General features: G+C 40.4%; 1 protein-coding gene across 3 annotated transcripts; it reads left to right on the forward strand.

Annotated features, from left to right (window-relative positions):
* Positions 1–10,140: 10,140 nt before the first annotated feature.
* On the forward strand, positions 10,141–26,629 carry c18h3orf33 (c18h3orf33 homolog (H. sapiens)). 3 transcript variants are annotated; one of them, XM_080185601.1, is made up of 6 exons: positions 10,141–10,278; positions 10,507–10,566; positions 12,789–12,942; positions 17,573–17,733; positions 24,301–24,451; positions 25,326–26,629. In XM_080185601.1, the coding sequence occupies exons 1-6, from the start codon at positions 10,195–10,197 to the stop codon at positions 25,364–25,366; spliced, it is 651 nt and encodes a 216-aa protein (XP_080041727.1). In that variant the 5' UTR covers positions 10,141–10,194; the 3' UTR covers positions 25,367–26,629. The 3 variants fall into 3 exon arrangements, with proteins under 3 accessions (XP_080041727.1, XP_080041725.1, XP_080041726.1); XM_080185599.1 differs by lacking the exon at positions 25,326–26,629 and having other exon boundaries at positions 24,301–25,315; XM_080185600.1 differs by lacking the exons at positions 10,507–10,566; positions 25,326–26,629 and having other exon boundaries at positions 24,301–25,316.
* Positions 26,630–26,892: the final 263 nt, after the last annotated feature.

Consider the following 26,892-nt stretch of genomic DNA (forward strand, 5'->3'; position numbering starts at 1 on the left):
CCAGTTGTAATAGATTGAAATCAAAAGGTGGTGGGTTCACGTTCCTGTCTAGGACTTGAGTGGCCTAAAATTTTAGTACAGCAATAGAAATGCAAGTTTTGAATAACTTGCTAAGCAGACATCCTGTTGAGGTGGCTGAGGAAATACTATGGCATGATCTGAAGAAGAATATGGAGTTTTCCAGTGTTCCGACCAAAATTCCTCCACCAACCAAAACTACCAAGAGCAGTTGAACTGGTTATTCAACTTATTATCTGTTTATTGCTTATTGCTGTGTGCAAACCTACTACAACTGGCTACATAAGAATGGAAAAAATAATGTATTGATTGAGCTGCTTTGTGGCACCCGGATGTGATGAGCCATTATATAAATGCAAATTATTTTTGGAAATGTTTGCAAGCATAAAATCACAAATATTTTGATCAACTAAGTTGCTTGTTAACTTTATTTAAAGTTGACCTGTACGTAATGACCTGGTTTGCACAATTTGTGTTGCGTTTTACATTTTGATTTTTTTTAGTTTTTGTATTTGATCATTCTAAATCATAAAGACAAAATGTAATTGTTTGAATGAATTATTCTATTTATTTATCCAGTTTAACTGTGCAGTGTTCTGATTAGTGCCAACACACATTAAATTCAAACTTTTCAATTCTTGTATAGGTTACATACTCCCATTTAAACTCCTGAGCAAACATTTTCTATTGGCATTCTAAAATTAAATGATCAACATTTTCCTGTAGCAATATCTGGCAGTCTAATGGGAATTTCAGTGTTCAATCACAGTGTGTGACTATTAGCTAAGATGGCTGCAGTGTATGTGCATTTAAGGTGGTAATGAAAAATACCCTGCATTTCGAGTTGCTAAAATTTCTCTCATTCAAAATCAGATTGGAACACTTTTGTTTTATTTGGTTAGCAATGTTTGCTTTGTCTTTGTATCTTCTAATGTCTCCACTAAAATTATTCCATGAAAACCTTAGCCTCTCCCAGAGCTCTTGATTTGGACAATATAATTTGCCAAAGGCTAATTGTACTTTGAGATATTAACCAATTCAATCTACCTAATTGCCTTTGGTGCACTGTGATACTATTTAATCTTCTGAATTGCTGACATATTTTTATTCAGTTTTTGGTAGTTTTTAGCTACAACTGTTCTGAAAATTAAAGAAAAACCAAGGATAGATTTTAAAAAGCTTTTTCAGATTAAGTCTATTCACCTTTTAAATAGGCTCTTTGTGTTAGAATTTGTTGATGTTGACAGAATTTAGTATGTTTTGAGCTCATGTGTGACACAAACGTAGTTGACATTCAGGAAGTAATTAGAAAAACAAAATTCAATGTTAAGTAATCTCTTGGAAATCACAAACCAATTGTAGCAGACATGAGATTTTCTCGGACCAGTGTTTGTAGGCCTATACTCTTTCTCTTCCCAGCATTGCCAACAGATTCCACGAAAACATTAAAGAGGCAAATTTCACATACCTTATACCAATTGCCAGATTCCTGTCTCCTCTACAATTATGTCAGATGAAAAGAACCACTCTACATTGCATTTTCTGTCTCCATCTAACTCTGAGCAAAATTTAGATTTTCCCCTAACTCAATCCATGGTGTCTTCTGTTTTGAATGCCACCCAGCTCTATCTACTTCAAGACAAAGCATGTCACAAAATATCAACCTTATGTGGAGTAGATTTTTTTGATCTTAATAATTCAGAGATCTAATTTGAAATACATTATTGTAAGCATGTCTATATTGCATTTTCCCCAGTTTATTTCTCAGTTTTTGAGATGTTTAAAACACATTTTAATGTGTTGCAGTTTCAAAAGTGAATTTTTCAGCTTTTAAATTAAATATTTATTTTATGGGAACATGGGCTTTTAGTGTTTAGGAAGTATTTATTTTGTCCATATTCCTATCCCTATTTCTGTGCAATTACTATCAAAGGATTTTTAAAATTTCAGTTTTAGATTAATTATTTATTCATGACTGTTCGGAAGAACATTGAAAGGAGTTGGGCTTTTACATGCATGTACAAATGTATATTTTTGTGTCAAGGGTCATGGCAATTGATCAAATACCTGAATATGGACACTTTTCACATATGCCACAGGCAAAGTATAATCAGCTTCTCCATGCATTTAATATTTGATGTATCCAGTTATTAATTCATTAGTACCTGCCAATAAACCTTTTCAGTTTGCAGTTGCTCACTGCTGCATCATTTATTTCATTTAATTGAGGCACTTCTATATTAAATTATTGATATGCTGTTCTTCATTTATTGATGCACTGGAGGTATGTGGCTGTATAAGTTTATTCATTTACTAATTATAACTGAAATTAACTAACTTACTGGATGTCATTTATTTGGTAGTGTGCCTGCTAGTCTGTTAATTGACTACCTGTTACATAATTTATTAATTCCACCACCTCTATTAATTTCTGATGCCCATTCTCCATTAATTTATTGTCACAATTCCTGTTGTTCCTTTCATATTAACTTGCTGGCGTTTGCTCTGGTAGTTGCTATGTTCAGCCATGGCTCAGTTGGTAGTACTCTCCTCTCAGGTCTGATGTTTTGGAATTCGAGTCCCACTCCAGGACTTGAGTACAAAAATCAAGGCTGACTATCCAGTACTGAGGGATTTCTGTACTGTTGGAGCTGCCATCTTTTGGATGAGACATTAAACCAAGGTCCTGTCTGCCCCCTTAGGTGGATATAAAAGATCCCATGTCACTATTTTGAAATCTCCTGTATCCTTGCTGAAATGTATCCCTCAATCAACATTACAAAACAGATTATCTAGTCATGATCAAATTGCTGTTTGTGGAAACATGCTGTTCAAAAATTGGTTGCTATATTTTTACATTAGATGGAAATACTTCAGAAATTATGTAATTGCTGAGTGACTGCTTTCACCCTTTTTCTATTTCTATAATTTCCTCTCACCCTACAATCCTCTGAAATAATTCTGCTGTGCTAATTATGGTTGTTTCAATAATTCCTGATTTTAATTGCTATCCATGCCTTAAAGCTGCTAAGGCCCTAAAGTCTGGAGGACATATTGGTGCAGGAACTTCACAGAATATTCTGGAACCAACTATTTTCAGCTGCTCAGAGATAAATTCCTTGAATCATAAGATCAGAAGGACACAATATTGCTGATAAATATTCAGCTTTATTTGCACAATTCCTTGTAATGAAGCAGACCAAGTTGGGGTTGAAGAGTGGCAAAAAAAAACCATCTTCAACAAAAGAGCCTAGATGCTTGATGATATTCTATGGCATTACCAAATCCCCCTCTATCAACATCCTTGCCACACACATGTAGAGCAGGTCAATAACTAAATATTACTTGTGATTCTGCAAAGCATCTCCACCATGTAGAAGATGCAAGTGAATTATGGAATATGCTCTGAGAGTGTACATGGGTGCAGTTGCAATGACACTGGAGATGATCTTGGGAAAGATAGTCAATTCAATGCACTATGACAAGTTAGTGAGCCCCATCACAAGAAAGACATCAGGTTACCATGATTTGGCCTTCCACTTTAGGAAGGATGTAAAGGCATTAGAGAGGGTACAGAAAATATTTGCAAGAATCGTTCCAGGATTGAGGGATTGCAATGATGTGGATAGATAGATTTGTTCTAGCTTAACCTATCTGAGAGGTGGTTTGACAGATATGCTTAAGATCGTAAGAGGTTTGGATAGATTGGCTGAGATGTAACTGTTCTTGGGGCAGAGTTACAATGAAACAATGCCCAGGCAGCAGACCCCAAAATGCAGATACTCTAATTCATCTAACTGCTCTACTCCACCTTGACCCCTTTGTTTTCATTCTATTTTGTTTAATTTTTTTACTGTTCTCTGCCTTTTATTTCTTTCTTGTCTTTTTTCATTTTTCTTCCCCCCCCACTCTTTCCCCCAACTTTATCCCCCTTCCCTTACCTTTTCTCCCCCTTTTCTAAATTTTACCTGTGTCCCATCCATTCTTCCCCCCTCCCCCCCAAACATCTTCATCTGTCACAACTTACCCTCTCATTTTAGCTTCTATGTTGTTTGGCCATTCACACTCTTTAATATCTCTGTGGACAGACATTAGAAGTGTTTTTTCCCTGGTTTCCGTGGCTATGACTCATCTTTCTTTCTCTCTCCCTGCAGTATAAATATCTCCCACTTTCTATGCTTCTTAGCTTTTCAGAGTCAGCTGGACTCAATGTCAGCTCCTTTGTCTCCTTACAGGTGCAGCTAGACCTGCTGAGATCTTCTAGCATTTTCTCTTTTGGTTTCAGATTCCAGTATCTGCAGATATTTGCTTTTACTCTAATTCATGTTGTTCACATATAATTAGGTACATACATATATTGCAAACCCATCCACATCAGAAAAGTCAAAATCACTATTCCCAACCAAGCAAAGATAGGTGGGACTTATCTAATCTGGTTCAGCTCTTAGTTCTGCACAGGCACAATAGAGACATTCACACTTTCAGAACCTCATTACTGATGCTGCATGTGGCCAAGCTTCTGTATATTGAGCAGCATTAGTATCGAATAGGAGAGAACCTTCCCGTGGTGACTGATGGAAGCACAGTGACAGTGTTTGGGCTTTTGAATCAGGGAGCATGCAAGCAGGAACAACTATCGTGTGGACAGCACTGAAATTTGAAGTACATACCTAGCCGATGGTGGAGGGGACTAGGATCGCAGGCATTTAACTCTCTCATCCTCTGTCCTTCACCATACCTCATTCCCCCTCCATCTCACTTGCTCCCCATTCCGCTGTATGAAAATGTAGATTGCATAGGAGTGAGAGAGCATGATTGGGTGACCCATTTGTATCCAGGCAACAAGCTGAAACTGATAGCAGCCTTCACTTGAGGAGGTGCCCCTGGTATTGTGATGCAGTTGGCTACTGGAAGTATTCAAGGAGTAAGTAACCACCATCGTAGTGAGGATGTAGTATACAGGAGTGCACCACTAACTCTAGGAGAGAAAAATATTCTGCAGGGAAATGAGATCATGTCTGTCCACTTCAGGCCTGCATTTTCTCAGAAAGAACAATGTATTCTGCTTTTCAATTAATGTCCTTTCTTTGTGTTAGCGCAAGCAGAAGCAAATCAAGGCAATGACCTATAGGACAGAATCTCAGCACCAAGGCTTTGTGACCTCTTTAGGTTTCCCAACCTAATAAATATCTTCATAAGGATCAAGACAGCCATATTAAGCAAAATTCACTAAGAATATTGAGGTTTATTTAGACCTCAGAAGTTTTTGTCAATCATTTGTTTATCCTATTTGAAACAACCACATTATATCTAAAATTAGCTATGTATATTATGACACTGATTACTGGTCAGAAATTAGGATGTGTTCTTATGTTCTTGTGTTACCTTATTCAATCTATAGTATGGCAGAGAAGAGATAGTTGATGTAGGCAAGAATTTCTTGTTTAACAACGCGTTAGTGAATAATTTCCAACTATATTGTTGGTGATGGCAGGAATAGAGAGCAAGTGTGAGGGGGGTGGGAGGAAGCAAGAATGTGTGAGGGGGTGGGAGGAAATGAGTGTGCAAGGGATGGGAGAGAAGAAAGCATATGTGTGGGTTGAAGTGTTCTACCTGTTAATTCTCAGATACTTTCAACCTTGGAGTTTACTTACTCCAAGGTTTTACCCCAGTGCCTATATTTGCAAGATGGACAAAGGACGAACACAAGTAAAGGTTGAACAAGTTTATTAATAATAACACTACTAACCCTTAAATTTACCACATAAAACAAGAGGATATCCCAGATTCAAGCATACTACCCGCAAAGATGGTTTGGTTAAACTGCAGGCTCGATTCTTTGAGTCCTTTTGGTCTGTCATTACAAAGGTAAATCTCGATGGCAGCTTGCTTCCTTTCTTCTCTGGTCAGTCTTCCAAATGGTCAAGGTCACTTCCTTCATCAAGTCTTCACTCCTAGTGTGTCTAAAATGTGTCCCTTTATCCCCCTGCTTGCTTGCCTTTCCAGGAACTTCTCTGGCTTCTGGCCAATGAGGTCCCAGGAGGAGGTTCCAATACCCAGTGGGTTTCTTGATGTCTGCCTGACAGGACACCAGGGTCTGCCCCCAGGTGTTCATCTCTATGCTAATCTGTTATCAGATAAGGTAACTGCAGGAACTGTCAATAAAAAGTGACGCCAGTCCAACGCCGGCATACCCACATCATGGAACTGTCAATGACAGAAAGTCTGGCGCGATCTGGGCTTCTAACAATAGGCCGGTGCATTTCAATGGGGTGCAATGATCTCCTCTAATCCAATGATTAGACTGTGTTTGATATTAATATGCCCAATTCTTTAATTTAGGATATCCAATTTATCAGCCTTAAAACTAGGCCCTGCTTATATTACCACAGAAGAAAGAGAGAGTGTGCAAGGGATGGGCATTGGCCTTCAGAGGGGGGTGAAAAGAGAATGTGAGAGGAGGAATGAGTGGGGGAAATGAGTGTGTGCAAGGGGTGGGAGTGAAGAAAGCATATGCGGAGGGTGAAGGGAGTGTATGCAAGGCATGGGTTTTGGTCTTCAGATTCTGTGAGGTGGGTTAGCAAAAATGATGCTGAACACAGGAGGCCATGACCTGTGAATCTGCCTTGGTTCACATTGGTGGACCAAAAACCAGAGGACCCCTGATTAAAAGGATTTGACAAAGGAACCAGAGCAAACAGGAAGAATTCTTTTTCTGCAATACATTCTGAGGTAGTTGGAATTCACTGCCTGAGAGGGTAGTCAAGGCAGGTTCAATCATGGCTTTCACAAGGAAATTGAAGAATGATCTGAAGAGGAAAGATTTTCAGGGCTATGGGAAAAGACAGCTAAGTTGTTTGCGCAGGCAGGCAGCCAGCACTAACATGGTGAGCCCCGTGTACTGCAACAATTCTTATAAAAAAACAAAGTGCTGGGAATAGACCATAAGATATCAGAGCAGAATTAGGCCATTTGGCCCATTGAGTCAGCTCTGTTATTCAATCACAGTTGATCAGTTTTTCAACCCCATTCTCCTGCCTTTCCCCCATAACCTTTGATCCCCTAAACAATCGAGAACCTAACTATCTCTGCCTTAAATATACTCAATGACCTAGCCTCCACAGCCTTCTGTGATAATGACTTCCATAGATTCACCACCCTCTGGCTGAAGAAATTCCTTCTCATCTGGTTAGTTTAACGTCTGTTGTAGGTAAAATGTTAGAATCCGTGATCAAGGAGAAAATAGCGAGGCATCTTGAGGAGAATTGTTTGATAGAGCAGACGCAGCACGGTTTCGTTAAGGGGAAGTCGTGTCTGATGAATTTATTGGAGTTCTATGAGGATGTGTCCAGGGCAGTGGATAGAGGAGAGCCAGTGGATGTGGTGTTTCTTGATTTTCAGAAGGCGTTTGATAAGGTGCCGCACAAGAGGTTATTACAGAAGGTCAGAGGGCATGGACTTGGGGGTAGGGTGTTAACGTGGATAGGGGATTGGCTGTCAAATAGAAGGCAGAGAGTGGGGGTCAATGGGTGCTATTCGGATTGGCGGTTGGTGACTAGTGGAGTGCCCCAGGGGTCGGTGCTGGGGCCTCAGCTATTTACCATTTATATAGATGATCTGGAGGAGGGAACTGAGTATATGGTGTCAAAATTTGCTGATGACACCAAGATTGGTGGAACGGCAAATTGTGCGGAGGGTGTGGAAAGTCTGCAGAAGGATCTAGATAGGCTGGGCGAATGGGCCAGGAACCGGCAAATGGAATTTAATGTTGGCAAGTGTGAAGTTGTCCACTTTGGTAGGAATAATGGTAGGAAGGACTATTACTTAGATGGCGAAAAACTGCAACATGCGACGGTGCAGAGGGACCTCGGGGTCCTTGTGCATGAGTCGCAAAAACCCAGCCTGCAGGTGCAGCAGGTGGTCAGGAAGGCGAATGGGATGCTGGCCTTCATAGCGAGGGGGATTGAATATAAGAGTAGGGAGGTCTTGCTGCAACTGTACAGGGCACTGGTGAGGCTGCAGCTGGAGTACTGTGTGCAGTTTTGGTTGCTGCACTTACGCAAGGATATTTTGGCCTTGGAGGGAGTGCAGAGGAGGTTTACTAAGCTGATACTGGAGCTGAGGGGGTTGAACTATGAGGAGAGGCTGAATAAGCTAGCTTGTACTCGTTAGAGTTTAGAAGAATGAGGGGAGATCTCATTGAGACATATAAGATGATGAATGGGATGGATAGGATAGAGGTGGAGAGGCTCTTCCCGCTCAGAAAAGACAGTAGGACTAGAGGGCACAGCCTCAAGATAAAGGGGGGGCAGTTTAGAACGGAGTTGAGGAGGAACTTCTTCACTCAAAGGGTGGTGAATCTCTGGAATTCTCTGCCCGTTGAAGTGGTGGAGGCTGCCTTGCTAAATATATTTAAGACGCGGGTTGATAGGTTTTTGATAGGCAAGGGGATTAAGGTTATGGGGAGAGGGCGGGAATGTGGAACTGAGACACGACAGATCAGCCATGATCTTATTGAATGGCGGGGCAGGCTTGAAGGGCTAGATGGCCTACTCCTGCTCCCAGTTCTTATGTTCTTATTAAAGGGTCATCCTTTTGCTCTGAGGCTGTGCCCTCGGATTCTAGTCTCTCTTACTCATGGAAACATCTCCCCCATAACTGCTCTATCCAGATCTTTCAGTATTCTGCAAGTTTCAATGAGATTTCCCCCCTCATTCTTCTAAACTCCATCGAGTACTGACCCAGAGTCCTCAAATGCTCCTCAAACATCAAGCTTTTCATTCCAGGGATCACGCTTGTGAATCTCCTCCGGACCCTCTCCAATGCTAGCACATCCTTCAATAGGGGCCCCAAAATTGCTCACAATATTCAGTAAGCCTGGAGACAGTTTGTGGACAGTGAAACAGATTCAACATTTTGAGTTGAAAATGACTTCTTCAGAATTCAAAGATAGAGTTATGTTCTTTTGAAGGGGAAGAAGGAAGAGTAGGTCTGGGATAGGGAAGAGGTCTGGAGAGATTACATGATAAAGATGTCATGGAACAAAACCATTCTATTTGTTCCTGACTTGGGCGTATGCCATGTCCCCTTTATTATGACAGGGTCAAAAATCCCCACACTCACTACCCACTAGAACATATAAAACATAGAACGTTACAGTGCAGTACGGGCCCTTCGTTCCTCGATGTTGTGCCGACCTGTGAAACAAATCCAAAGACCATCTAACCAACACTATTCCAATATCATCCATATATTTATCCAATGACCCTTTAATGTTGACGAGTACACTACTGTTGCAGGCAGGGCATTCCACGCCTAAGATCCTTGGGGCGGCACAGTAACACAGTGGTTAGCACTGCTGGGTTTGATTCCCGGGTCAGGTCACTGTCTGTGTGGAGTTTGCACATTCTCCTCGTGTCTGTGTGGGTTTCAAAGAACAAAGAACAACCCAGCACAGGAAACAGGCCCTTCGGCCCAACGAGCCCGCCCCGCCATCTTAACAAAGCATTTTCCTACACCTACCGGAGTTTCCTCCAGGTACTCTGGTTTCCTCCCACAGTGCAAAGATGTGCGGGTTAGGTTGATTGGCCGTGCTAAGAAATTGCCCCTTAGTGTCCAGGGATGTGTAGGTTAGAGCGATTAGTGGGTATAATATGTAGCGATATGGGGGTAGGGCCTGGGTGGGATTGTGTTTGGTGCAAACTTGATGGGCCGAAGGGCCTCTTTCTGCACTGTAGGGCTCTATGATTCTATGATCCTACCTCTGACACCTGTCCTATATCTATCACTCCTCAATTTAAAGCTATGTCCCCTCGTGCTAGCCAAGACCATGGCTCACACTGTCCACCCTATCCAATACTCTGATTTTATCTTCACTGCAGCAGGTTCAAGAAGGAATAAAAGATTGGAAGGCAGCTAAATGCCAGTTATGAATAAAATATAAATCTCCCATGAGTTTATATCTCACTTTCTCCTTACTTCCTTGTTGGTATTTTCAGAGCGATCTCTCACGTGGGGGAGTCGAGTGTATAAACAACGTGGAAGAAGAGCCCGAGCCATTGATGAGCAGCGGTAGAGTGGGAATGTTTTCACTGACGCACCAAAGCTGAGGGAAGGGGGCGGGCGAGGCGCGTGGGCGGTTTCAGTTACTCTTTGAATCCGCGCTCGCGGCTCAGGATGCCGGAGCAGAGCCGGAATGTGCTGGGCGAGTATCTCGGTCAGGTGGGGCAGTTTGTGGATGAACATATTCGTGTGGTGCAGGTACGGAGAGGGTCACTCGAGGCTCCTGGAGTCTCGCTACTAGAATGTTTTCACTGTAGAAAAATGGCCGAATCAGTCGGCCAGTTGAGGCTGATGCTCTGAAAGGAAGTCGCGGCTTCAGAAAGATTGTGAGCACGGCAGGACCGTATCTCCATGCCTTGATTTTAGGAAACAGGAGATAGTTGACAGCGTCTCAGCGCTCGTTTTGTTTCTGTTTTTTTTTTGCAGCACCTCAGCACAGGCCTGGCGGTGGTGGGAGTTGTGATGTTTGCCAGAAGCATCAGACTAGTAAGTTTTTTTTAAAAAGAAATATTTATTAGTGTCACAAGTAGGCTTACGTGAACACTGCAATGAAGTTAGTGTGAAAAATCTCCTAATCGTCACTCTCCAGCACCCGCGCAGGTACACCGAGGGAGAATTTAGTATGGCCAGCGCACCTAACCAATACATCTTTCGGACTGGGAGTAAACTGGAGCACCTGGAGGAAACCTGTGCAGGTACAGGGAAAATGTGCAGACTCTGCAAAGACAGTGACCCAAGCGAACGCGAGTGCCTGACGCTGTGAGGTGCCGCTTGAGTTCAACGTGACCATTAATTTCTTCAAGGGATCTTCTCTCCCTTTTAACTTAACTTTGATCTTGCATGATAAAACTAGGTAAAAAGTCTGACAACACCAGGTTTAAGTCCAACCGATTTATTTGATAGTAAACTTACTAGCTTTCGCCGTTTCCCTCTTCTTCAGGTGAATGGAGAGTTCACCTGAAGAAGAGGGAAACCTTGAAAGCTAGTGAGTTTACTATCAAATAAATCGGTTGGACTTAAACCTGGTGTTGTCAGACCTTTTTACTGTGTTTACCCCAGTCTAACGCCAGCATAGCCACATCATGATAAAACTAGGCACATCAAGTGACTTTTTTTTACCAAGTTAGCCATTCAGAATTCAGACTTTCCTTTAGTGAATTAGAATCTGCAAAGGGATACATTGATGTATTACTAATAATTGTAGTGACAAAAGATTGTTTTTAAAAAAACTCAGTCTGATGCCGAATAAAATGTTGGTGTTTGTCAAGAGAAAAGATAAGTTCATGTTTCAAGTCTTGACTGAAATAAAATTAAAAGTCAAACAATACATAAAAACTTAAGAAGCTCCAGCAAATGTAAACCACTTCATGATTTGCATAACTTTTACATACTTCGTCTTATTCTTCAAACCCTAGCCTCAACAATAAGTACTTGCATTTATATAGTGTCTTTAGTATAATATGCCTCAAGTTGTTTAAGGAACGTTTCAAAGAAAATTTAGCACCGAGATATTTCCTTACATGTCATTACACATTGGTCAAAGTCGTTGGTTTTAAGGCGTATCTTAAAGGAAAGAGAGACAGCAATGTTTCAGGAGGGAACTCCAGAGTTCATGGTCCAGGCACATAAAGAGCAGCTGCCAATCAATTTTTGGAAATTAAATCATGCCAAAAAAAATCAATTTTTGGAAGCAGCATAATGCCAGAAAATGGGAAATCTCATTATAAGAGATTTGTTATATGATTTGTACTGGAACCAAAATGTGGATTTTTAATTGACCTTATGAAAAACAAAACCAGTGTTCTGATCTAAAATCTAAATTCCAAAATGTAAACAGACTTCATTTTATACCCTTTCATACATGGAGGCCTACACTCAGCCTCATACATTGTGCACTGCATTATGTTCCTCCCTTTCTGAAGGAACAATTCTTTTGAGTAGCAGCACCAGAAATTTGCTATTAATAGAGCAAAAATATGTTGTTAGCATATATAAATGTCGTAGTCCAGTTAATGCAACTTATTGCAGATCAAAAGTACTCTCAACATACTAGCTGCTTTGTGAAACTGGTCAAATTCCAATCAACGAAGTTCAAAGAAAGTTTGGGGGGGACTTCCAAAATTTATTTACAGCATTGAAGTGACATGCCAGCTTGAATGCAGATCTAATTCATTGTGCCTTAAATTATACAGAAATTTTGCAATTAAACAATATATCAATTGAATTGATGGGATCAAAATTATAGGTGAACCACTGCTAATCAATTAAAAGTAATACAGGTGGAACATACAGCTGTCCTAGTCAATGCTCTCATTGTAAAACAATCTTGAAATTTTGACATTTTCTGATCTGTAGCCTAACCAATGAATGCATTTCACCTGCAAAGAAGAATTGAACGAGTGACCTTGTGCTCTGTTTACTTAATGCAGTTAGACCTTTATGACCCTAATGTAGTCCATATTTAAACATTTGCAACAGATTAGTGCACTCATCATATGATGTAATCTTTCTGTTCTGAAACTGTGTATGATTTTCCATTAAAGTCATGAGATCTAATAAATTTACAAAATTACAGTTTATTATTACATTTTATTGTATTTATAAAAGAAAATTATGGTTTTAAGATTCTAACATAGTATCTACTTGACTATGAAATAATAGTTGGACCAGTAACATAAATTCTTAACTATTTTTCTTCATCTTTATAGTTTACAAAATTTACTAGTGCTGCAGAGATACCCAATAGATTTATTGAAAAAAATGTTATGCTTCGAGGGAGAGTGCATCACATAACGAGAAATGGACTAGAAGTAGAACATATTCCCATTACCTTTCCTGTCATTTCAACTCTACAAAGAAGGTGTAAGTAACTGCCTGATGACATAAGGTAACATGTAAGTGAACTTCAGAATTGGCATGATGATTGAAATTTAGAAGTGCTTGTGATACCATTTTCCATATGTGACTGAGAACTGCCAATCTTTAAATCACATGAAAGTAGCCATTTGTTACATTTTGCACTGCATTGGATTCGTTTGCTATGTTGTCATTTATTCAAATTCACAAAACTCAAGGTGGATTTCACTGAAAATGTGCTATCACTGATTAAACTTCGTTTGTGAGCCATTTGAACTTTCATGAAGTAGTAACTCTTTTTATAACAGAAATTTAAACATTATTGAGCCATTAATATTTAGTCCTCTTGACCAAATTTTGGTTTTGTCCACTAAGCACAAACTTTAAAAAAATGTTGGGCAGATTTGCAACAGGAGCAGTAGTAGGGCCTCAACAATTTACAGTACAATCTATATCAACTACTTGAATGAAGGGAATGTATATATAGTAGCCAAATTTGTTGATAACACCAAGATAGATAGGAAATAAAGTTGTCAAGCAGAAGTAAAGAGCCTACAGAAAGATGTAGATAGGTTAAGTGAATGGGCGAAAATTGACTGGTGGAGTATAATGTGGGAAAATGTGAACTTTTCCTCTGGCAGGAAAAATATGGAAGGCAGTCTATTACTCGAATGGAGAGACACTGCAGAAATCTCTGGAGAGGTATCTGGATGTCCTGGTACATGAAACACAAAAAGCTAGTGTGCAGCAAGTGGTTAGGAACATAAGAACATAAGAAATAGGAGCAGGAGTAGGCCATCTAGCCCTTCGAGCCTGCCCCGCCATTCAATAAGATCATGGCTGATCTGTTGTGGCTCAGTTCCACTTTCCCGCCCTCTCCCCATAACCCTTAATCCCCTCTCTTATCAAGAACCCATCAACCCGCTTCTTAAAAATATTTAGCGAGGCAGCCTCCACCACTTCAACGGGCAGAGAATTCCAGAGATTCACCACCCTTTGAGTGAAGAAGTTCCTCCTCAACTCCGTTCTAAACCACCTCCCCTTTATCTTGAGGCTGTGCCCCCTAGTCCTACTGTCTTTTTTGAGCGGGAAGAGTCTCTCCACCTCTATCCTATCCATCCCATTCATCATCTTATACGTCTCAATGAGATCTCCCCTCATTCTTCTAAACTCTAACGAGTACAAGCCTAGTTTATTCAGCCTCTCCTCATAGCTCAATCCCCTCAACTCCGGTATCAGCCTAGTAAACCTCCTCTGCACTCCCTCCAGGGCCAAAATATCCTTGCGCAGGTGCGGCGCCCAAAACTGCACACAGTACTCCAGCTGCGGCCTCACCAATGCCCTATACAGCTGCAGCAAGACCTCCCTACTTTTATATTCAATCCCCCTCGCTATGAAGGCCAGCATCCCATTTGCCTTCCTGACCACCTGCTGCACCTGCAAGCTGGGTTTTTGCGACTCATGCACAAGGACCCCGAGGTCCCTCTGCACCGTCGCCTGCTGCAGTTTTTCGCCACGTAAGTAATAGTCCTTCCTACCATTCTTCCTACCAAAGTGGACCACCTCACACTTGCCAACATTAAATTCCATTTGCCATTTCCTGGCCCATTCGCCCAGCCTATCTAGATCCTTCTGCAGACTCTCCACACCCTCCGCACAATTTGCCTTTCCCCCAATCTTGGTGTCATCAGCCAATTTCGACACCCTGCACTCGGTTCCCTCCTCCAGATCATCTATATAAATGGTAAATAGCTGAGGCCCCAGCACCGACCCCTGGGGCACCCCACTAGTCACCAACCGCCAATCCGAATAGCACCCATTGACCCCCACTCTCTGCCTCCTATTTGACAACCAATCCTCTATCCACGCTAACACCCTACCCCCAACTCCATGTCCCCTGACCTTCTGCAATAACCTCTTTTGAGGTACCTTGTCAAACGCCTTCTGAAAATCCAGAAAGACCACATCCACCGGCTCTCCTCTATCCACTGCCCTAGACACATCCTCATAGAACTCCAGTAAATTTGTCAGACACGACTTCCCTTTAATGAAACCGTGTTGCGTCCGCCCTATCAAGCAATTCCCTTCAAGATGCCTCGCAATTTCCTCCTTAATGACGGATTCTAACATTTTACCTACCACAGACGTTAAACTAACCGGCCTATAATTCCCCGCCTTTTGCCTGGCACCCTTCTTAAACAACGGCGTAACATTAGCCGTTTTCCAATCTTCCGGCACTTCCCCGGAATCCAGCGACGTCTGGAAAATATCCACCAAGGCAAATGTTGGCATTTGTTGGTGCAAGAAGAATCAGGTAAACTAGGTGCAGTTTTGGTCTCCCTACATAAAGAAGATAATTGCAATGAAAGCAGTTCAGAGAAGGTTCACTTGACTGAGTCCTGGGATGAAAGGGTTAGCTTATGAGGACAGAATGAGCAGTTTGGGCCTATATCCTTCACAGTTTAGAAGAATGAGAGGTGAACTTATGAAAGTGCACAATATCACGAGGGGACATAATGGGGTGGATGCTGAGAGAGTATAGGGTCTGGAACTAGGAGGTACAGTTTAAAAATAAGGGGTCTCCCATTGAAGATTGAGAGAAGGAGAATATTTTTTGTCTTGGAGAGTTATTAGTTTGTGACCTTTTCTCCTAAGGAGCAGTGAAGACTGAGACATTTAGTAAACTCAAGGCTGTGTTAATTTTTTTTTTGATCAACAAGGAAGTCAACTTTTATGGGAGCAGAGTGCTAAGTGACATAGAGGTCACAATCAGATCAGCTGTGATCTTACTGAATGGTGGAGCAGGCTCGAGGGGCTGAATGGCATATTCCTCCTATCTCAATCAATCTCCTTTAACATCGTAATCCACAGAATTTTATCATTTTAGGAGGTAAATTTTCAAATTGAACCCTGGAAACAATAGGAGCCCTCAGATTTCAGGATGAAATCATACCTTGTGTATATAGTTGCCGAATTTTCCTGTCCTGCCGACTGCAGGAATTGTCATGGATGGGACAGAAAATTTGACGGACCATTTAAAGGCCCTTTGACCTCAGGTAGGAATTTCCAGTCTTGGGATGTGCGTGACCGGAAAAGCCCGCCCAATATGTCAAAAAATTTTTTTGAAATCTTTTCTGTATTCGACACTCAAATTCATCATTCACAAATTTCAAAGTTTTATATTAAAGTGTAACCTTGGGGTCCAGAACTGATTTAGTTGAGTTGAAATTGCAATCAAAGCAAGGAGGTTTATTATAAGGAGGTATGTAAGCAGTTATCAGGTATGATATAATAGGTTCTGGCTAATTAATAGCATAAATCTGTTTTGTTTTTGTATGTATTTTATTTTTAAATCCACAGCCAATTTAACTAGTTCTTAAATCTGCATATAGTGAGTACATCCTGCATCTTTAAAAGTTTACATTGTCAATTATTTCATGTAATTCTACTTTTATGTCTGGGTATTGTATTTATATTATCCGGGCCCTATCCCCACAAACACGCATATTTTACCCAACTAACCCTCCTAACCCATATCTTGAGACGCTAAAGGGCAATTTAGCATGGCCGATCCACCTAATCTGCACATCTTTGGACTGTGGGGAGGAAACCAGCGCACTCAGAGAAAACTCTCACAGCCACATGGAGAAAGTGTAAACTCCACACCAAGAGTCACCCAAGGCTGGAATTGAACCTGAGGCGCTGGTGCTAACCACTATGCCACTGTGCTGCATTGTATTAGATCCTATGTGAACTGTACACCACCCCATTTTCCTGCATGTGTAGTGTATCTCATTTTGCTGGAGCTTATTTGATAGATCCAGAAAACAAATTAATGTCTGGAAATTTCAGATATAGTTTAAAGTCCTAATTCAGTTATTTAGGCTTTGTGGTATTTTCTTTGATTATATCTGGTTGTGGTTGAACAAGCACAGCTTTATTCTTTAGGCTGATGTAGTTTTGCCTCAGCATTTCTTATTAGTCTGAGAGTTGGCTTGCAATTTTCTCAGTAAGTTCATCTAACAGGATATCCTATTGTTACCCTGATCCAGGATATGTGCTATTCTTTGACCTTTTTTTTGCTTGTTTTTTTTGCTATGGATGCTTGAGTCCTGATTGGATAAATGGAATGGAATCTTTAACTTGGCTGATTTTATTGTCTTGCACTTGTCAGGGATGTGGTGCTGGAGTAGTGTTTTGATGTTGCCTGAATGTTAGAGGGTAATGGAAATATAAATAGTATGATGATTCTGATCCAATCAATCTTTAGCTAATGGGCTAGATATTTAGGTAAAAAGGAGCAAGGTGATCTCCTGGGACTATATCTTAGATCAATCTTCAGTATTCTTCCTGTAAATTTCCCACTCATATGGTATGATTTTAAAAAGGCTTGCATGCCCTATTAGACCAGAAAAGCTGACAGGGTCCCTTCGGCTCAGATCTTCCATCAAACAGAACCTTCGAATTAAATAATCATCTATGGCAATCCCTCTTTGTGATATACAAAGTGAAGGTTACATGACTTTTTAAGGAGCAGGATTGCTCAGTTTGAATGGTCTATTTTACCTGTTGTGTGAAATAGATGTTGTTTCAAATTTACTATGAATTAGTAATGAAACACTTGTACTTTCCTCAGGGCAGTCAGATGGTCATCTGATGCTTAGACTGGCTGGCTTACAAATGACTGATGAGGGCAGAATCTGGTTAAGAGAGCAAATAAAACCTTCTCACGTTGTTTGGTTTCAACCTCTGAGGAGGGATAACTCTATTATTGATTGCATTGTAAGATTCAAAAAGGTAAGTCCATGTCTCCAATATGCAAGTTTACATTTTGTATCAAATCATGGTATTGTGCTTTAGAAGATTGGAACAGACAAGTTTTTACCTATGTAGTCGCAGCTTAAATTTTGAGACTGGTGTAAGAAAATGACACCATACTGCCTGTTACTGTGTGGTAGCATTTTTTATGTTAAGATAAGACTACTAAGTTAATCTTGTTCTGTAATATTAGAAGCTTAAAACCACTTGGAAGACTGCTTATGTACTTTTTCAAAGTCTGAAATTGATTTTAAATTGCTTTGTATCAGCTGTAATTTTTTTTCTGACTGCAATCCACTATAGTTAATTCAAAGAAGTTCTTGGCACAAAAGTTAAATTGTCCAGTTAGTTGTTCGTCCATTGTCGTCGATGAGGACCTCAACCCCATTAGTCATTTTTGAGGCTGGATGCAATGTGTCCGAAGATGACTGATCAGGCCACTTCAGCCACAGAACGTCCTGGCACATTGGACAGACTTGTGTAGACACTGTAGTTGTTGCGCTGGTGGCTCTAGACTTGCGCAGCTCACGCTTAAGTTGTGCTTCAGCAATGCACCTTGCTTCGTAAGCTTGACAGCCCTTGTGGATGAGGCAGTGCCAGGTAGGGCGGTTTTGTGCCAGCGTTTCCCAGGTGGGCTTGTCAATGTCAAGCGACTTCAGGGAGGCCTTGAGTGTATCTTTGTAACATTTTTTTCTGCCCTCCATGCGAGCACCTTCCAGCAGAGAGTTCCCCAAAAAGAAGCTGCTTGGGTATGTGCTCGTCTGGCATACGGATGACAAGACCTGCCCAACGGGTTTGCGCTGTCGTCAGCAGTGTGTGGACTGATGGTAGACTTCTCTAGAGAGAACTTCAATGTCTGTTACTTTGTCTTGCCATCTGATGTGTAATATTCTGCAAAGACCAGTCATGTGGAAATGATTGAGCTGTCATGCATGCACATTTCACAGACATACAGGAGAATAGTGAGTACCATGGTGCTGTAGACCTTCAGTTTTGTTGCTGGGCTGATTCCTCGACATTCCCATACAGTGGAGCGCAATCTACAGAAAGCAGAACTTGCCTTTTCTATTCTGCAGTTAATTTCTATATCAATACTCGCTGCTTGGGAGAGAGTGCTGCCAAGATAAGTGAACTGGTCCACTGCCTGTAGTTTCTGCCCTTTGATTGTGAATATGGGTTTTGTGTATGGTGCATGACTTCGGTCTTTTTAATGTTGGTGGTGAGTCCAAAGTTGCCACAAGCCGTGGAAAATTTTTTCATACTGACTTGCATGGTAGGGCAGAAGATTGAAATGGCAAATGACTGGAAGCTCAGGATCATGCTTGCACATTGAATAGAGCTGTTCAACAAAATGATCATCTCAATCTGTATTTGGTCTCCCAATAGAGAGAAGATTTGCATTGTGACAAAATATTCCTTTTGCTATTTAATCTCACCAGTCTTCTATCCTGCATTAGACTTTCCCTTTTGTTCTTGCCTCCTCCCCCTTCCCCAACCCTGTTATCTGTTAATGTTTTACAGTTCTGACAAAAGCCAGCCCTAAAATGTTAACTTTCTCTCTCCATTAATGCTGCCTGAGCTTATATTTTGAGCGTTTTCCATTGATAATGTAAGAATGATTTCAGGACCTGTGTCTGATTGGTTGCACTCTGACTCGTTTCCTGTTAATATAATGTTTTAAATCTAATTTCTTGGTTTTTCTTTTTTGCAGTTTTTCATTTTAACTGAATTCTAGGTTTAAGTGAATCATGATTATTTTAATTTCCTTGCAATTTATTTTAAATAAGCTTCTTTTTCAGTCATGATTGAACACTGCTAACAAGTTGATTTTACTAGCAGGAGGCACGCTGGATATGTTACATTATCATGCATTTAAAAATTAACTGACTATATCTAAGATGTAGTAAGGAGCCCCTGTGACATCCTACTGTACTCACTAGATTTCAATTTAACTCCCTATATGTTCTTAAACTTCAGTTGTTGTGTTAAGATTATGGGTCTGTAGATGCCCCTAAATATGGCAACTAACTATATTTTGTTCGCAATGTGTTGGAAGTACCCTGATGTTCTTTGATCCGCTCAGTATGACTGTTCCTTCATAAATGTTCCATCTTGTCTCTCTAAGTACCTTTCAGAAAACCATTGGATTTGTTGGGCTTTGAGATCATCTAGAAACTGTGCTTCAGTAATGTTAATACCTTTGCTAATGAAGAACAGGTAGTAGAGATTAATTAGCTAAAGGAAAGGATGTCACTGATAACTCTTAGGGGACTTGCATCAAAGTTGTTTTCCTGACATTAAGTTTATTTATTAGGGTCACAAGTAGGCTGCCATTAACACTGCAATGAAGTTGCTATGAAAATTTAAAATGACGTCAAATTTGAGTGTAGTTGTGTACCATATTAACACATGGTGCCATGGATAGAAAATTAGCAATAACTTACCAATTACAAACAGAAACAAAACCAAAATAATGTATGACCCTTATCAAATATATTGAAATTGTTCCCATCAAACAGAAACTTCAGAGGCAGAAACCCTTTTCATAGGTTTAACACAGCAAAGACTAATGCTCATGTAATACTGGAACTGAGTCCTTTGAATGAATATTGCAGTTTTCTTGAGGCACATACAGATAGGCTTGGAGTCAAAATAGCTCCCCAGAACACCAGGGAGAATCTGTGGTCAAGCCAGAGGTGCGCAAAACCTCACTCACTATGCTGTCTGGAGACAATACACATCTCTTTAACCTGTGATCAGTGCTCCTTCCACACACATTGCCACTTTAGGACTTGAACAGCAGGTTAGGTGTAAAGATTCGCATTCTAATCAGTAATCTCTAAACTGTCTGTGCTTTATATGCTCTGTCCGAGGCCAGAACTCTCCATTCACCTGACGAAGAGGGGGTCCCCTCGAAAGCTTGTGAGTTTACTATCAAATAAATCAGTTGGACTAAAACCTGGTGTTGTCAGACTTTTTACTGTGTTTACCCCAGTCCAACGCCGGCACATCCACATCAAGCCACCAACAGCAGATTCTCTACTTCAGGAAGGCAAGAAGCCTTGCTTTCAGCTAACCAACAGAATTTCCAAAACCAGGGAGAGAGAGAGAAACATTTCTTTACAGCTTGATGTCCCTTCTAAAAATTCAAACTACTGCCAGCCAAATAGAAAATGAAAGTTTAAATTCACTAGGAAGGGGGGAAAAAAGGACCAAAACACGTGACCTTTCTCCTAATAATGCAGGTTCATAAAAATCCCAGAGTGAAAATAAACAAGCCCTATTTAAACCACTGAAGGAACAATAAAAGGACTTTTAGCAGCTGCAATGAAAACAAAACTGCTTATAGCTGCAGAGAACATGATGTAGCAAAAACATTTCTTTAAGATACACTAATGTCACAAACGTAACTGTCTAAATACTTTATAAAAGACAAAATTGTATCACCTCTACTAGTACCTCTGGCAGCTCATTCCAGACACTCACCACTCTGTGTGGGGGAAAAAAGTTGGATCCTTTTGTATTTCTCCCCTCTTGCCTTAAACCTATGCCCTCTAGTTTTAGACTTCCTACCTTTGGGAAAAGATATGACTTATCAATACCCCTCATTATTTTGTAGACTGATAAGATCATCCCTAAGCCTCCTATGCTCCAGGGGGAAAACGTCCCAGTCTATCCAAGCTCTCCTTTTAACTTAAACATGCTAGAACCATTGTTCTTTTGAGATGTATTGCTGACTTGGACTGTGGTATATACAGGGCATGATTTCAAAGTTTGCAGAACACACAAAACTCAAATGTAACAGACTTCAGGAGGCCATCGACTGATGAAATGGACATTCGTACTGCAGCTCAAACTTAATGGAGAAAAATGTGAAGTAAATCATTTTGAGGAATGAGAAGTGATGATACAATTTTAAAGGGTTTGTTTAATTAGACAACCTAACGGTGTATGTACACAAATCTTTGAAAGCCTGGCAAGTTGAGAAGATTGCTAAAAAGGCAGATGGAATCCTTGACATTTTTAATGGCAGGAAAGAATAGAATTAGTTATGCACTGGTTATCCTGCATAACAAGCATTGTATTTAATTCTGGAAGAATAATATTTAGCCATAATTCGTAAGAGGCCTTAAGGATCATTCCCTGTGAGAGAGGGAGGGAGAGAGAAATGATTGTATGGCTTAAGGGGCACCATGTGTAACATAGGGCAAGGCAAGGAGGCAGCCTTCAATAAACAGTCATAGCTGGTATAGGGATTGAACTTGTATCGTTGGTATCATCATGCCATCCAGCCAGCTAGCCACCATGCCATCCAGCCATCATGCCATCCAACACTCTACCTATCCAGCCAGCTGAAGAACTAACTGCCACTTCGGAAAAGATATCAAAACCTCAAACAAGTCCAGAGGAGTTTTACTAAAATGGCACCAGAATTGAGGGACTTCAGTTATGTGGAGAGAGATGGGAGAATCTGCGATTATTCTTACAGCAGAAAAGGTTAAAAGGAGATTTGAAAGTGATGTGTAAAATCATGATCCATTTTGAGAAATAATTTCCAATGGCAGAAGGGTCAGTAACTAGAGGACACAGATTGATGGTTTTCGGCAAAAGAGCCGAAGTGGACAGAGGAAACATTTTTTTTTTTAGTTGTTGTGATTTAAGTGCACTATGTGAAAGAGCGAAAAGGTTTTGCAGGGTTGTGAAGAAAGAGCAAGACAATGGGGCAAATTGGAAAATACTTCCAAAGAGCTAACACAAGGATGATTGCCTAAATAGTCTCCTGTGCTGTCCAATTGAGTTCACTTTTTTCCCTTTTTTTATTCTGTTCTAAATATTGGGCAGAATTTTACGAGAAAGCATGAAAATGGGAGAGTTTCTGTTCCCTTTGGGTGGATTTTCACACCCAATCTTATGTACTTAGTCATTGAAAAAGTGGTGTAGACTGTTTCTGGCTGCTGCAGTTGGTGGGCTGGGCTTTATTCACCAGCCAGCCTATAGAGAGAGCTACTGTGCATGTGCCAACCTCTGATGCTGCACATGTGCAATTGCAACAGTGGGGGCCTGTCAGAGGGCATTGTCAGACCTCTGCTGCTGGAGCCAGCCTGAATCAACATCCCTGCTGGCCACAATTGCAGGGGCCCACAGCCAATCACGAGCCCCACAACACACGGACACCTAGTCCCCACACACCACCCAGATTGGTCGTACTTGGACCGATCGCACCCCCTTCCCTCTGATCCAATCACATCTGCAGAGTGCGCAGCACCATCCCGCCCACTGGCAGTGCCCAGCAAGCAGTGCCAAGGTGCCTGCTGGACACTGCCCAGGTGTCAGGCTGGCACTGCTAAAAGGGTACTCCCCTTTGCCCTTGGCCTCCCCAGGGGGCCTCAATGGCTTTCGGCAAGGCCAACACAACTGTTCCCATTCATGGAGACCAGGTGTTTTTCTAGCTGGAGAGAACCTCTCCTGGAGAGGCCATAAAGGCAAGTGAGCTTGGACAATTGAGCACTGGGCTCATTAAATGCATGCAAATTCATATTTAAATATATTAAATTATTCAGCCTCTTGCTCATTTCCTACAAGAGACTGACCTTGCTGGAAATCTGGCTCTTGGAAAATTGCGGGAGCCGAGAAATCGGGCCTGATCTTGATTTCTCAGCTCTCACTCGCCTTTACTGGCTCGTTCCGCCCGTTGATAGGTGGGCCAAGCCAATAAAATTCCAGCATTGAGTCTGGCGTTGCTGTGTCTTCTATATTGACTCTGTCCCTATCAGCTTATTCCCATATTTGTTGCAACTTTTATTTCTTGCATCAGAATTGATCAAACTCCTATTGGAATATCACTGTGCATTTTTGCCAGTATCCTTCAGTCATATATATTTATTTTCAATATTCAGGGCTACACACTTGAGCTGCATCATTTACCCATGACAATTAGTCTTATTAAACACCATCCGATCCTCTGCTAGGATCAATCCTCATTTTTACTGCACTCTCAGGCTGTCAGAGACTTTTGGCATTCTTTCGCATTGATCTGATGGAGAAATAAGATTTTAAAAATTACTTTGTGATTTTGCAATATATCTCAGTTGTCAATTTTTAGCCCGTTTAATAAAAATAACACTGGTGGAACTTACTATAATTTTAGCTACAATATCGTGGTCTGTGAGCTGAAATTTGAAACCTTTTGTTCATGATTAAAATCCACAGGCTCATCTATGCAACCTCAGGCTTTTCCTGAAAGGCATTGAGACAGGATAAGTTAGCTGAGTAGTTCTTAATATTTATGTAGAGAAAAATGCTCATTCTACCACTTATGGGCCTCTTGTCAAGAAATCCTTTTTCTTTTGCTTACTTTTGTTTCTCTACTTCTGTTTGCCCAATTCATCTGAAAATTTGCTTTAAAGTTTTCCCTTAGTTGTATCAAATTAACATGTGATCCACCTTTGGCAAGGTTTGAAGAAGTTATTGGCATTGTAACGTGTCATTTCAGAATGTATAAACACTAATTAAAATAGATTTCAATTGCATTTTATTTCCCTTTAGGATGGTTTTTTCTCAGTTTCTCTAAATGAAGAGATTTTGAGGAATGGTCTTGGACGAACTGTTAACATTGAGGGCCTGAATTCTAACCCAAAACTGTACTGGAGATTGCAGCAAAAGTTGCTTAAAGCAGAACTAAACGCTGTGAAAAAAGGTAAAGGCATCTGGAAAGAACCTGCTTTATTAGAAAAAATCTCAAGTAATCTACGGCAATATAACATTTTGCATATTATGCAAAATCTTTCTTCATGGGTCCAATCTCTCAGAAAAAAATAATTTCTATAAAATTTGTACAGTTAAACTTTGGTACATTAAATCCAACTGCTTTCAAAATAGCAGGTCTTGCTCTGTAATTAGAAATACAAAATGTTTTACCCTACTTTTAAAAAATTCATTATTACTATGCAAAATGTTGCAGCTCACTAGTCGATTTTGAAGTAGAATTCTTTGTCCCATATTCCAAACCAAGTACTGGTATTTAGTACTGAGAAATGTAACTTGTTGTTGAAGATGCACGCTGTTTCAGTTGAGTGATACAAAATGAAACAGACATTTGGATTGTAAACCTGTTAAGTGGCCAAAACTGAATGCTGGTATATGGGAGAAGAATTTTATAAACAAATAATAAAAGTCTATCATCACTAAAACCTGTCTTCATACACTCCTTTCTTGCTCTTGAACAGACTTCTAGTTCTTGGAATTTGAGATTAACTCAAAATTCCACAATCTTCATCCTTTACAAGGTAAAGGCATCAGGTACATGGGAAATTTAGAACTGATGGAAAAGGGTACTAAAATAGAAACAAAGTCCAAAAATATGCACTATTACTGCTACATTCTCAAAACACTTGAAGAATTGCTGTCAGGTAAACATAAATTAGCTATATGATGAAATCTGTAGGTGATTGGTTTTGGAAGTGTCATTGGACATGAATGGAATATCCTGGAATTAGCTGTATCTCCTGCAGCATTGCTTTTTTCAAAACTTTTAGTTGGAAATATGTCTAATTCTGAAGTCTTGCCTACAGGATGTGATTTCAATTCAATTTCTGGTTGTTGGATTTCTTAGTTCTTCCGTTTCCCTTTATGGGAGGGACACCCTGATCCTAGCATCTACTAAATTTGCAACTGCACAGGACAAGGTGGAGGCTGAAGAACTGGAGTGCCTGGCAAGTCACAGCAAAATTTGGGGGGAGGTTTAATGACCTGAAAACCCTTGAATGAGACGATTTTAATGTTTGAAATATTGGAAAGTGAATAAATGTTGTTAATAGCTCATCAGGATCTGACGTACTGCAGAGTAAGGTTGCCAGGTCTAATTGGAGGCAATCCTGGAAGTATAATCGCATGTCTTGACCACATGGAGTGGATCATGTGGTGCTAATTTACATCAGATCACATTATTTCTACCAAAGTTCGATTTACTGTAGATTGGGGCCCTGAGCATCTTTAGTGATGGTTTCACACAGCAACTGATGTTTCAGAAGTTCCAAGAACCAGGAGGTATCACAGCAGGAAAAGAGAGAAAATTGAAGATGGAGAAAAAGGAGAAGCCATTCTCACCAACTCTTTTCCACCCCCTTCTCCTAACATCCATCCTTTTTCTGCCTTACAATTTCACAGCCTCTAATTTTCAACATCTCCCCCAGCCCAGCAGTTCATGGCTTTTGTGGAGATCACTTTACTCAGTATCTGTAGCAACGGAAAAACAATCCTATTCTGGTGATAAAGCTGTACAAATATTCAATCCCAGAGATAGTGGTTTCTCTACAACAGTATGTACAAGTTACAGATTTCCATTTCATAGATGCTCTGATGCTGCCTTGCAATACGCCACTGTATCTGTATCTGGTGTCCAATTCAAATGGACTGGGTGCATTAAAAGTCATCGGTTTGTTCTTTCCAAATGTCCATGGTTTCAAGTGACACTGTGTGCCTGTTATATTTTTGGAACTGTCAGTTAATGCCCATGTATCGGTAGTCTCTGTTTGCACTGGTTTTATTGTAAATGGTGTTTGAGTTTCATTTTAAAAATATGGATACACCACATGCTATCAAACATAATAGCTGTTTTGTTTAAAAGGAGTGTAATAAGAACAGTGTTACAGCATGAATTTCAGCTTCCAGAAAACTCTAACCTTGTAACGTTTATAGAATAAGTAAAAGAAATGCATCCTTAAAGTGTCTCTAATTAGGGCTGGAAACTTATGAACATTCCTTGGACTGGCTCATTTAATAATTTTAAAGCCTGCAATGTAAACTACAACATATATTTTACTATGTAATTTTTGTAATTGCTAAATAATCATACATAAATTTCTGTGTGCCTAGTAAAAAAATTGCTTCATTTTAAAATCAATAAAACATTTTGGTGGGTATATTGTGGAGATTATTATTTTGTATCATGTTTTTTATGCCATTTGTAAATACGAAAAATCAGGAATGAGAGAAGCCTTCTAACTCGTGGAAGCTCATCCCAACTCCTCTACATTCTTACTCATACCTGCACTATTAGTGGAATGACCATGAAGCAAAGCTGCATCAATTGAGGAAGGACGCCATCTGACCCCTCCAGGTAGTCTCCTGCTTCTCTTT

The sequence above is a fragment of the Carcharhinus amblyrhynchos genome, chromosome 3, assembly GCF_965287045.1.
Source record: "Carcharhinus amblyrhynchos chromosome 3, sCarAmb.v2.hapA, whole genome shotgun sequence".
In the NCBI taxonomy this organism is placed as follows: domain Eukaryota; kingdom Metazoa; phylum Chordata; class Chondrichthyes; order Carcharhiniformes; family Carcharhinidae; genus Carcharhinus; species Carcharhinus amblyrhynchos.

Excerpts from the sequence above, each read along its gene's own strand:
- c18h3orf33 (XM_080185599.1), top strand. The coding sequence starts at position 10,195 with ATGCCGGAGCAGAGCCGGAATGTGCTGGGCGAGTATCTCGGTCAGGTG. Across the intron at positions 12,943-17,572 it reads TTCAACTCTACAAAGAAGGT|GGCAGTCAGATGGTCATCTG; the intron begins GTAAGTAACTGC and ends TACTTTCCTCAG. Across the intron at positions 17,734-24,300 it reads GCATTGTAAGATTCAAAAAG|GATGGTTTTTTCTCAGTTTC; the intron begins GTAAGTCCATGT and ends ATTTCCCTTTAG.